Source organism: Erigeron canadensis, chromosome 5, assembly GCF_010389155.1.
Source record: "Erigeron canadensis isolate Cc75 chromosome 5, C_canadensis_v1, whole genome shotgun sequence".
Classification (NCBI taxonomy): Eukaryota; Viridiplantae; Streptophyta; class Magnoliopsida; order Asterales; family Asteraceae; genus Erigeron; species Erigeron canadensis.
The window spans coordinates 42188636-42202419 of NC_057765.1; the positions used below are offsets into that span (position 1 = coordinate 42188636).

The following is a 13784-nucleotide window of genomic DNA, read 5'->3' on the forward strand; positions in this document are numbered from 1 at the left end:
TATGATTTCAGTTTCTACATAAATGATAGAAAAGGCCCAATACCTCGACGGTGTATGAGATGTTAAGATGTAGACAGACTTTACCTCTACCTAAGTAGAGATGCTGCTTTCAGTTTCTACCTAAATGGTAGAAAAGACCCTCCAACCTTTGCATGGATGAGGATCGTATGACCTCTGTCTCCAAAGGCAATAATATTTACCACTGATCGAACCTTTAAAAAAAATCTATAGAAAGCATATATATATTACGAGTACAATTTTAATATCTAAAGGGCTAAAACTATTCATTATATCATTCTTGAATACATACAATCCAACTAAACATACTATCAATTAAAATTTAAAATATTAATTAATTATTTTCTCTTAGAATCATCCAACTAACCAATTTTTTTACATTGTCGTTAACAACCTAACTTAAATTATATTTAACTAGCATTGTACATGTGTAATGCGGCAATAATGGTGGTGACGATGCTCTGGTGGTGAAGGCGACATGTGTTGATGACAACAACTATTGGTGGTGATTTAAAAGATAAGCGTTTAGAGTGTAATTTAGTTAACTAAAAGCGAATTGGGTATTTTCTAATAGCCCCTTCTATTAAAAGGGATTCATTAAGGGTTATTGAGACATTTTCAATGTAACTATTTCCAAAATGTGAGGTCCAATCAATATTATAAGGGAGTACAAATAAAAAGACTAGAAACATATTAAGCTAGTTTTTATTTTCAAACAAACTTTTATCCACATAGCCTACAAACACCAAATTAGTGTTGAGACGGAAGTATACATATACACGAAGTATCACAAAACTAAAAACTTGCACCAATCTTCTCAATTAATAGAATCCGGTCTTATTCGACAAAAAATCTTATCGCTTTTATGTCTTGAACAATCTTCTCAATACCCACCTTGTTGAATCATTTCTCGTTACGTGTTTGCCAAGTGTATCAGCATGTGATAGCTACAATACCTCTTAGCAAAATGGCTTCTGATAACGCTCAAATTATACATATTTATTTGAGCGTTTTCGTGCCATTTAACGTATAAATATGACCCATTTGAATGAAAATTAATGTATTTAGTTACTTATTATTTGCATAAGTGTTTTTGTAGGTTGCATTGGAAATTGATGGAGAAATGCACTAAAAAAAGAGAATAAAAATGTTGTTGCACTGTTTTGGCCATGGTTTATTCATTCGGACTCCGATCGAGACGATTCAACTTACTATGGATCCAGAAGATTATTATCTACAAGTTTCATATTGATCACTTTTGATGAATTAGCCACTATGATCACGTTTTGAAAGTTTGAAACACGAAGATAAAACATGAAAGCGACATTAATCACCTCGGCCCCATTCGATCAATATTTGCAACATTGAATTGAAATTTCACATTTCAATAAACACGTTCTGGATACTATTTGGTGTAGAACTTTGCTATTCACTATTGTATACCTAGACTAAATGTCCGAGGATTCATGGCATATACTTGAAGAATTTGGCTATAAATAGCACTTGCATGCAGACGTTCAAGGTGTGCTCAGGAGAAGGTTCTCCCCACCATTTAGTTTTAGTTGTATCTTGAGCACATCAACTTCACCAAAAGTCATTGTTATTTTTATTCATTAGTTGTAGTTTGTAAAATCAAGTTTTCTACGTTGAACTCTTTAGTTACACTCAAGTTAAAGCTTAGTTCATTCGGTTAATAATTGTGAGAAGATTGTTTGTTGAAGTTACTTTTAGAAGTTAATAAATTCGGTTTCGATAAAAGTTATTGTGCGAAAAGTCTCATCAAGTTTAGTAAAAATTCACCAAAATTTAGTTTTAGTTATTGGTATTATTTAAAAGATACAATTGGGTAGATCACAAGGGTTTAGTGGAGAAGCTGTTGGGATCTCATTTTGAGTAGAAGTTAACTGTCCTTAATTTATAATTTCAAGGTTAGAATCTTATTTTAACTTATTAGTTTATCAATGGATAGTGACAGTTTGATTATAAATTGGGGGTTCAAAGCATTTTCTGGTTACAAAAATCAAACAAACTCTTTTCGATAAAAATAGTTAAAAAACTATTTTTAGGCTGTAATGACCTTAAGATTTATTTTTTGCCCCTCTTATGCCAAAATTTATTTTTCAGTCATTTAAATGCTTTTAAAAAGATCACTTTTAGTTTGTTAAGCAACGTGACAACTCTGTCCCCCCCCCCCCCCCCAATTTTATACTTTCTTTTTAGATTATATTTAATATTGTTATTAACTACTAAACTAATTCCCTTGGACAATCCTAGACTTACTAATAGCTATACTATACGCGACGTGATACCCTGCCTGTGTGTGTAATATAATTATTAGTATATCCTTGTTTTATAAATTTAAAACTTCGGTGATTTTTACGAGTAAAACGATTTAATAAAATATGCACTAAAATACACGCATCAGCTTCTCAAACGGGGTTTTGTCTATTTCGTGGTCAACCTATTTATCATTATACCGGTTTTTCCTTATCTCGCTACAACTTTAGCATCTACAAAAATTTTCCAATATCAACTATTCCCCGATTTCATTCTCAATACCAAAATATCGAAACACCACGTGACAAGTAAAAGTAGAAGGTAAGGGTGTAGCTGTGTCGCTAATGTGCCATTATTTTACTTAAATTAGAATTTTGCCATTTTTTCTGAAAAAACTACATTTTTCGTTCTGGGCATCAGGGGCGGTTCTCTTTGGGGACCCGTGGGGGCCCGGGCCACCACCGTTTTCCCACTTAGTAGTACCAATATATCCGTGTTTCGTCTAAAAAATTATATCTGTTAAGTCACCCGCCTAGGATTATTTTTTAAAAAACTTTTGATATATTTAATAAATGATATATATGCCTAAATATAAGTCTAAAAACATGCCTAAAACATTCAATAAATGACACATGTTTAACACTCATTATCTTTCTTAATCTATACCTTTAATCATGTCACATGTCAACCTTAGGGCATCCACAATGGTATTTTATCAAAACTTTTTTTTGTAAATAAAGTACAAGAAAGTGTAAGAGTTTTTTATAAAAAACCTTTAATTCCAATGACAAAAAGCTTTTCAAAACTTAGAGTTGATTAAAATACATTAATTTAGTACAAAAATAGGTTGATAGATATTAAGCTTTCCATCTACTCTTTCATTTAAACAATTATAATTTAACTAACTTTAAGCTTTTGAAAAGCTTTTTATCATTGGAAGGTAAAACTTCTTTTATAAACCTGTTACACCTTTTTTACAAAAAAGTCATTAAAAAATATATCATTGTGGATGCTCTTAGATTTTTAGGTACATTTTTAGGCTTATTATTTAAGCATATCAATCATTTTCCTAAATTCAATAGTTCAATAAAATTTACTTTTTTAGTTTTCATAATTAAAAATTCACTTAGTCCATTATTAATTATATGTTTTAACCCACAATTTACAATCCATGTAACAAGGTCTTTTTTTTTTTTTTTTGAGTTTTAGGCATCAACAAAAAATTATTGTTGGTTAAAAACTATGTATTGGTAATTTGAATGAAAACTTAGATTATTAGTGTTATTTACATATTTTTATTTGACCTGACCAATTTAGTTATTTTTTTTCCTCTCACCGTTAATTCTTTCAAGATCCGCCAACAGGGCATGGTTCACTTTTCATTCATGAATTGAAAATGTAACCCAAAAAAAAAAATCTGTAATTTTGTTTGTAATTTTGGTTCCCGGGACCTTCCTAAGTTCTAACCCTCATTGACTTTTGACTTTCAATAAAAATAAAAACAATCTGCAAGTGTCCTTCATCTCCATCAAAAGCAGCAGGACATGGACATGGACGTGGACCAGGAGGAAAAGGAACCTTCATTCTCTTACGATTCAAGACTAAAAAAGTGCATTGAACCGCTGTTACACTTGACTCTCACTTTATCAATTCAACAATCTATACATACAGATTTGTCTAACCATTTCTGCGCTAACCTCCTTCAACATGATGACGATGATCATCTCAGCTCTTCAACTTCAGGTATCCATTTGTTTTCTTTCTTTTTTTTTTTAATTTTATTTTAAATTTGTTCAATTCTTGCTCTAGACATAGTTCCTCACATTGTTTGATTAATTAGACTGTTTCAAATGAAAAATCAAAATGGTTGCTTTAGGTAATTAGTCAAGGTCATAACTTTGAATTTTAGGATTTTTCAGAATTTGGGTAACTATGTTTTTATCTACCCAATTTGGGTAAATATATATTACCCTGATTTCTTTGATCTGGGTAAAAGTCGACTGTCTGCGGACTAGAATCCGTTTATGATGAACCGGTGTATGACATGGCAGCTTGCTATGTTTAGCACTCAAAGGCAACTGTAATTTTTTTTTTTTTTTTAATTTTACCCACATTATGAATACTCACATTAGTAATATATAGTATGTTTACCCAAATTGAGGAACCTTGTATAATGCGTTGCTCAAATTAAGGATCGGGTGACAGTGATGTGGTGTGTGACACGGGATGATAGGAGAGGTAACCGGTTACTGGATAAGTCAGTAAGTCAGGGAATAAAAAAGTAAGTTACTTAAAAAGTGTCGATGAAGCCGCTGCACATAGTATGTTGCCCTAAAAGGACAAAATGAATTTTTTTTATTTTTGACTGTATAGTAACAATTGATAACAATTTGGAGTGTGCTAAAGTATCTGTGCTCAATTTTTGATGGGAAGTTTGCCACACAAAAATGTAATATAATATACCAATTTTGACGAGGTGTATGTAAAGTTCTGCATGTTATTAGACGGCAACTTAGATTCAATTTCTCGACTAAAAATCTGCAACTTTATGTACCCTGCACTACCAAGAATTATATATTTTATGTTACTCTTTTGGCATTTTTTCCTTATGATATTTTCTAAATGTATTATGTATGGAATAGGATTTATGCTACTACGGAGCATCTATGTTAGAAATATACAGTTATAGTTATATTACTTTTGATGAGTGGAAGTTTTTATATGCCCCACATTGTCATAATTGGATAATCGGGGTTACTTTTCCATTAATAAATGTGGAATCTAAATAAAGGCTATATTGCTGAAAATCTGCAGATCAGTTTGAAGGTGTTCCTCCATATCCATTATACAAGCACTTAGCGTCAGCTTTGTGGAAGTCGATATCCTCCGGTACTGTTCATAGGATGCATGCCAATCCGTCTTTGATCAATGAAGCTCCTTCATTGAAAGAGAAAGAACAGGAGTGGAACAAGATTATTGTGGAAAAAGGATCTGACCTAGTAAAAGTATGTTTCATATGTGTAAACGTTAGTTCAATTTGTGTACTGCAGGATGATTGTTTCTTGACACGGTTTTTTTTCTTTTTTTTATATTGTAACCAGTTGCTGGAGAGTGTAGATTTTCAACTTCATGTTCAGGAGCCTTTTTTCTCCCAGCTCAAAGGTTTGTAACTTGAGTTATGGTTCTTTAATTTTTTAACTATCATATGCCGTCTGGTACAAAGCTTATTTCTCTACTGATTTTCTTTATTGCAGATGGGAAGAAAACTATTGAAGGAAGGTGTGCTGGTGGCAACTTCAACCGGTAAGAAGTGCAAAAGTTAATTGGCATATATATATTAGTGTATATTTCATTTTTACGGAATATTTTCACTTGGATATTATATTTTTTGTTTTTACATGAATATATACATTTTGTGGTGAAAAATAGTGAGACGGTGTAATACCATATATATTATATAACCTTTGTGACGACCAATTTGTGATATTCTAGTGGCAAGTAAGGCACTGAAGAAATTCCCTGTATATATTATAACCTTCCCTGTACACTTTTATGTCTTGATCACTCAAGAAATTTAAAGAAGGCAGTGTTTTAGTCACTATATGCCATTTTTGCTGGATTGGATGTGAATGACACTGACCAGTTCTGTGGCCTAGATTACAGTTTTCATAGTTGTGTGGCCTATTTGATACTCTATTTACGAGTTTTATTGCAGGTAAACAAATACCTGTTGTATGGCTATGATCTAATGTCATATAACAAATAGACAACATCGATCATGACATGTATTTGCTTCAATTAAGTTGGTTTTTCCTATTCAGGTTACCCAGCAGGGTGAGTCTTTTTAACTTTTAGTACGCAGCCTAATTGTGGTAACCCCGTAGGCGTTACCGAAACCCTTTCCCCTGCCACCCCAGGATCTTACCTAGGGAGGTTTGAATCCGAGACCTCTTGGGAGGACATCAGATCGCCAGACCACTAGGCCGCCTTGGTGGTAGTAATAAGCATAATCGTTTTTAGGCTTTGTGTCAATGAAGTTATATTTCAATACACACTTTCATTAGTTTCATATGATACACCTTGCATTAGCGGACTACCGACAATAAGTGAGAATTAACTTTTGCTATATAATCGAGAAGTGCATAGCGCTTTATCTGCTTCTGCTTCTCTCATTCCCTGGTGGTTTTTGGTTGTCAGTATTGCACCAGGATCTTTAATTCTCTTCAACAAATGTTTGTTGCTTCAAGTTCAGGTATATCACTAGCAATTTGTCTATACTCTGTCCACTATCAATTGTTCCTAAGTACCTATATGGCTATATACAATTACAGGGTGTTCACCACTATAGCTCGTTTTCTGACATGCTAGCGACGGAGGATCTTACTAAAGTTTTACCAGGTGTAGAAACTGTCAAAGAAGGTACTGTTTTTTTTTTTTTGAAGTATATATACTGGTTGCACAAGTTTCCTTGTTGAAGCTGTGCACTTTGAATGATGAGAACAATGCTATTTCAGGGATACAAGTATATAGGAAGTTTTACTCTGAAGAGAAGGAAATGTCAAACGGAGTGCTAGCAATTTTTCTTATGAAACCCGCATCACAGCTTTATGATCATTTGGCTGCCATTCTTACGGTTAGTTGTTCTAATTATCATTCACACGTAACACTATTCTTTATAGAGAGCATTGGCTTACAAATTTGTATCATTTATTGATCATATAGTACATATGTCAGCACTCATTATATTACTGGAAACTCATTGTAACAGTAATGGCACAAATCTAATTTAAATAAACCTTAGATTTACATGGTAGATTAGATCATGAAGGATGTTGTGTACATAGAATATTTATTATGTCACGGTTTTCGTCTTTGTGAGGTAAGTAATGGTTATGTTACATATGGCCTGTTATGGGATCTGACCTGTTGGTCATAGATACATTATGGGCAATACTTCACTTCTGTGACCAAATTTGACCAGAGTGAATGTTCTCCTTAGATTTATAAATTCTGTGAACTGCTGATTTTGTGAACTTCCTACCAATTGCGTAGGCACTGCATTATGATGGAATTCGGAGGCTTTTGGGCATGGCACAGACCGTGGGAACAATTCCGGATGCACTTCCTCTGCCAAGATCTAGACTACTTTCTGCTTTTTCATATCCACATAATCCAGATGTACGATAACTTATCATGGCCTATTATAGGTGTTGTCTGTTGAATGCTTAGAAATTATACTTCATGTATGATGTGATTGTTTCAAAAGAATATCATCAGTTATTCGATATTCAGCAAGACTTGTATACATATATTGTGATCATTTATGATAAATATAATTCCCAAAGTATTAATAGTCATGAGAAGTATTAATGGGCCGGTTGGGTAACAGGTCAACACACTTTAAATTAAAAAAAAATAAACATCTTAAGAACAGCCAGTCTGTCAAATTAGAGGACTTGGCTAAAAAGAGGTCATGGGTTCAGTTCCATTCCTAAACACAGGTCATCATTGCCTGGGGCTGGTCCTAGAGGAAGGGTCAGTTGGGTACAAAGGATCATGGGGTCAGGGTTTCTTTGTTTATCTAAGCCTTTTTGCTAGTCTCTGCTTAGTGACACCTTGATTTCTCTGACTTGAGGCTAAAAGTTCAGTTTTGACGGATGGAGCTAGGGCTTTGGCTAAGCATGTGAACAGGAACAACGGAAAATTTTGGGGATGTTTAACCGGAAATGGTTAGTTTTTACATCAATAGTTTTTCAGCCATTCATTCTTCTTTGCTTTCACACTATCCATAATCCTTTTAAATGACATTTTTTAAGTGTCAGCACTGATGTTTCTATAGAAAATTTAATCACAACCTCAGGGTTGTAAAGTTCGATAGATACAAATTTACCAGAGGTGGCAACATAGGGAAGGGGTAGGATGGGTAATGGGTCAAAAAGGGTTTTGGATCATTTGTACCACTGGTTGAATTGTGTCTGGTTGGTCAGGATTAGTTGACCCATATATCACCTTCTTTGTCTTTGTTTTACAATTATTTCTTTTGATGAATAATCTAAATCCCTAAATGAGTGAGATGCGTAAAAAATACTCTGCAACTGATTTATTTTGAATAAATAAGGTTATCGATGATCAAAGCTTTATTTCTCATCTTCATGGTGTCCAGAGTCTCGTAAAAATATGCTAGCCTTAAAGGTAATCAGTCACTTGATAGCCCATTGCTGCTGGCTAAACGTGCATAATGTTGCACCACATGGCGCTGTATTCGAGATCCGGGTTCAGGATGGTTATGGTGCACGATGGTCCTTAAACCCAACCAAGGTACATATACAGAGTTTTCATGACTGATATCAATCCGTTTTTTGACATTCACTTCGCTAATATTCAAGGCAGGCGAGCTACCATTTAGAATATTTTTAGAAGATGGTAGAGGTAGCAACTTAACCCTTTACTCATGTACTTCAAATTTGGTTAATTTGAGCTAGCATTTAACTCAGCCTGTTAAGAGCATCAAAGTAACAAACTTGGCTAATATTCAAATAGGCCAAATTGGTTGGAAGTCATCAAAAGTATTACATAAATGTTTATCAACAGTCCAGGCTTCAGTCTATGCCTATTTACCTGGCTAAGCCATAAAGATTATATAGATATGAACTTGCTCTATAGGTTTTGATCTTTATATCTCAGTTCTTCACCACATAAATTAGCATAGGGTAGATACTCGATTCCTGTATGATTAATAAAAACACATACTTTACGACCAGCATGTTGGGTATTTGGTGGACAATATTGTGGCATGCTCACAACCTTCTCTATATTTATATTAATAAAATATATTATACAGTTCATAGGATTTCTTGAACCGTATATGGAGGATGGTTACAGCAGGGGATGGAAGCATTAAGACATTCATTAGATGACGATTAGTTGTAATGGTGGTCGGGAAGGCAGTGGATCAAGGGCGGCAATGTTCTATTTAGCCATTATGAAATGCCATTTTGATGTCGCTTACCCGACAAAGCTTAAAGTCAAATGCCATTTGAGGAATGACAGGAACACAAGTTTCCTTAAAACTAGAAAATTGGTTGACGAGTCAATGTCCTATTTGAGGATCAGTTAGCTACTGTTAGTACATGTATGGATCGACGTTTCATAAGATTCTCCAACGGCCGTATATGTAAGATACAAAAGCTATATACAAGTACTATATGTATCTATTCTCTAGAGTCCAACAATGATGGTCTTCCTTATAGCGACTTCTATTTTGAATGTAGGTATCCAACAACTTTGAACTTTTAATCTTTGTCTGCCAAATAGTTAATTTGTTTTCTTTGAATCTTGATATTCTGATTTTGCAATTGGAAATTTCTGTGCGGTTTGTCATCTTCATTTCTCTTGAATGTAATATATTAGTGCTTGTGATCAACACATACTAGAAACCTGGATGTTTTGATCCTATCCATCCAACATGAGTAATTCTTAGTATTTTGGTGTAAAGATGAGAATTAAAATTTATTTGGCACGACTTGGAAGGTATAAAGTGTACACTTATTAAAGTCATTGAGAGTGTGTACCGAACTTCCTGGGGGGTTGAGCCTCCTTGTGGGGTTTGGGACAGTGCCCTTGATGACGGTTTTTTCAGTTAGTGAGTGCGATCAAGGGACGATGCCCTTGCAGGGTTCAGGTGAATGCCTCTAGCTAAAACCGAAGGGAATTTGCAGTCAGTATGTGTGAAAATCACTGAAGTTTTGTTGTGCTAACAATAATGAACCATGGTGTGTCATCCCATGTCAACAAGTGTTAAGTTAATGCCTTTAGTGTTCGTGGCCGAAATTGATCAATGACCAATCTGGTTAACACATTGTGTTTTATCCTGAAATCTAAAAGTTAATACATTGTGTTTTATGTAAAATAACTTTATTTCTGCTTTTTCCATAATATATAATTATTTTATCAATATGGAAATTGGATTATATAGGCTCTGTTTGAGTAATTTTGATGCTGTCCAGTTACGATAACCCATTTTTATATTTGTATAGCAGTAACATATAATGTTCTTTTAAATGAAGTGATGTTAGCAAATAGAATAGAGTTAGTTTCCCAAAAACAATTCATGTATTTGTGATACACTTTGAATGAGTTCAGATTAGAATAAAAGTTAATGACTTACGAAGTTGACATACTTCACAAAGGCTTACAAGTTTATAAGTTATATTAAAATGACTCAAAATTATTTATACTTCAACTTTAATGATATGATATAAATACTTAAAACAGGTACATTATTAACACGAGCATATATATAGGCATATAGCATAGTAAAGACATGATCCAATGATGAGAAGGATATTGTAGGAAGTATGCAAATGTCATCTTATGCAAATATAATATGGAAAAATTAAGTTCAACTTTTGATGCCTACAAGTTTTGGTTGTTCCACCAACCATATATATTTCTTATTATAATAATTTTAAAATCGTATATAATATTAATAGTTATTATAACATTATATCAACTAAAATCAATTCTTTGGCCGGACCTAATACTTTGGAATCCAATAGTTATAATCCGGTTGCCGATTTTTCATACATATATCTGCACGGTATGCTAAAAAAGAATATGCTTTTGATGTTTTTCAAAAACACATGAACTAATTTGCATAGTTACCGTACGTAGTATGATGCTAAGAATATAATGACGGTTGGTGATTAAAATAATTTATCACATATATTTTTTAAGCCTTTTCTTTTCTTTCTAAATATAGATATAGATATTGCTACAACAATGGTTAGCAATCTACAATAAATGTATAAATTATATCGTATAGTGTATAATTATATAATGCATGTATTGTAAATGGCTAAATATTGTTGTAACAATATTATTCCCTATGTATTATGATATATGGCATGTAGATTAAAAAATTACTCGTATTGTTTATAGATATTGAAGATTCTTTAATTAATGTGTCATTTACTCAATTATATGTATTGGTTTTTTCTTTAATTAGTAGCTAGGTTGCATACATTGTAACGGAAGTTAATTAAATTGTTTTGCATTTTTATAGCTTTGTTTATACTTTGGTGACATATATTTTGAAAGGTAACTAATTTTGTGGTGCATATGTGCAATAGTCGATATAATAATAGAAACTAGAAAATATCTATCTATCTATATATTTTATAATTACTAATGAGTAATGATACAATATTAACAATATAACTAAAAAAAAAAGTACATTAAAAAAGTATTAATACATACAGTGGTCATTATACTTTATTATTGTCATAGGATGTGACATGCACAAATAAAAAAGCTTGTATTTGTTAAAGTGATGTTGTCACCCGAACAATAAAAAAGAATCGGCCCCATTGATCTACCAAAGCAAAGAGGTAACGACAAATAATAAAAATTTGATTAATGTATCAAGTCTTCATCCTAGCTTACTTAATTAAAAGTTAAAAAGATGTCTTAGCATCATTTAAAAGAAAAGATGACCCGGCCATAATAAAATCATTGGTTCTTAATTTAATTACTAGTTTATATAATGGCTATACCTAATTAAATAACACTAATAAGAAAATATAATCAACAACAAACACTAACAAAAATCTAACAACTTGTTAAGAATAATTTAATTAGATTGAAGCCTACAAATTTTTGTCATTTTACAAAAGGATTTTAGGGAGACGGCCAAGTAGTCGTATTGATATATTTTTTTTAATAAAAAGGTGTTGAAAGGTTACAACAAGATATATATAAAAAAAAAAACCTAATCATTTTCATATATACACAAATAAAACAATGGAGAGAACACACCTCTCTCCCTACACCAACAACAATCAAACCACCACCAACAAACGCAACACAACATACTCGGATTCCGGTGGCGGCGAGACGTGCACGACCGACGACGATAAATGGGCATCTAAACTTCTCCGAGAGTGTGCCCGAGCCATTTCGGAGAAAGACTCGGGTAAGATCAACCATCTTTTATGGATGTTGAATGAGCTATCTTCACCTTATGGTGATTGTAATCAAAAGCTAGCTTATTACTTCTTACAAGCACTTTTTTGTAAAGCGACTGAATCCGGCCAAAGATGTTACAAGACTTTAGTGACTGTTGCTGATAAAAGTCACTGTTTTGATTCGGCTAGAAAACTCATCCTAAAATTCCAAGAGGTTTCTCCTTGGACTACTTTTGGTCATGTTGCATCAAATGGTGCCATTTTAGAGGCATTTGATGGCGAGACTAATAAGCTTCATATAATTGATATAAGTAATACACTTTGTACCCAATGGCCAACTTTGTTAGAGGCTTTGGCGACACGAAGTGACGACACGCCTAGCTTGAAGTTAACGGTTGTTGTCACGGCCAGCCTAGTAAGATCGGTCATGAAAGAAATCACTCAAAGAATGGAGAAATTCGCTCGTTTGATGGGTGTTCCATTCGAGTTTAATGTGATAACCGGATCAAATAGGCCTTTGGGACAACTTACTAAAGAAGAGTTAGGTGTTCAAGATGATGAAGCTATAGCTATTAATTGTATTGGAGCTTTGAGAAGAATAGAAGTTGAAGATAGAGAGGATGTGATTCGGCTTTTTAGCTCTTTAAGGCCAAGAGTTGTGACCATAGTTGAAGAAGAAGCCGATTTCACGAGCTCAAGAAGTGATTTTGTCAAGTGTTTTGAAGAATGCTTAAGGTACTACACTTTATACTTTGAAATGTTGGAAGAAAGTTTTACTCCCACGAGTAACGAAAGGCTAATGCTTGAACGAGAATGTTCGAGGAGCATTGTTAGGGTTTTGTCGTGTGATGACAAACAAAATATCGGCTCGGGGGATTGTGAAAGAAGAGAGAAAGGAAATCAATGGTGTGAGAGGCTCAAGGAGTTGTTTTCACCGGTTGGTTTCAGTGACGACGTGGTGGACGATGTGAAAGCATTGTTAAGAAGGTACAAAGCCGGATGGTCTCTTGCACTAAGTGATCAAACGAACTCGTATAAAGATTCAGGGATCATGTTGGCTTGGAAAGATGAGCCAGTTGTCTGGGCTTCAGCTTGGAAACCCTGAATCCTAAACGCTAAACGCTATAAGTTACCATCTATATGTATGAATCTGTCTATGCAATGAGTTAGGCTAGTGGTGAAAACCCTAATATTTAGGTTGGTTGAAACTCCCATAATGGATTCTAGTACTTGAAGGTTGAAGATAGAATATATATAGTCTCTTTTAATTTATAGACATTCCTTCATCACCAAAATTGGTATAAGTAATTGCTAGCCAGCAATTTTAAATCTGGGTGGTTTTCTGGAGTTTTTTTTTTTAGCTTTTCTTGATGTCGTAAAGTGTTTCGATCTTGTTTTTTTCATTTTTATGTATGTTGTTGTGTATTTAGAAGGGCTTTTCCATACAGATGCATTGTCATTGTTTGATTGATAAATTAAATATCGTGATTGATTAATAAAAGATTTCTAAGTTTCCATTTGTAA

At 33.5% G+C, this 13784-nt stretch overlaps 2 protein-coding genes across 2 annotated transcripts; both read left to right on the top strand.

Annotated features, from left to right (window-relative positions):
* Positions 1-3736: 3736 nt before the first annotated feature.
* On the top strand, positions 3737-9664 carry LOC122601843. Its single transcript, XM_043774577.1, has 11 exons — positions 3737-4038; positions 5110-5300; positions 5397-5457; positions 5550-5598; positions 6493-6547; positions 6627-6714; positions 6810-6928; positions 7348-7473; positions 7931-8024; positions 8459-8613; positions 9137-9664. The coding sequence occupies exons 1-11, from the start codon at positions 3840-3842 to the stop codon at positions 9194-9196; spliced, it is 1197 nt and encodes a 398-aa protein (XP_043630512.1). The 5' UTR covers positions 3737-3839; the 3' UTR covers positions 9197-9664.
* A 2432-nt stretch (positions 9665-12096) lies between these two features.
* Positions 12097-13784, top strand: LOC122600933 (protein SHORT-ROOT-like). The gene has a single exon (XM_043773711.1). The coding sequence runs from the start codon at positions 12097-12099 to the stop codon at positions 13363-13365; it is 1269 nt and encodes a 422-aa protein (XP_043629646.1). The 3' UTR covers positions 13366-13784.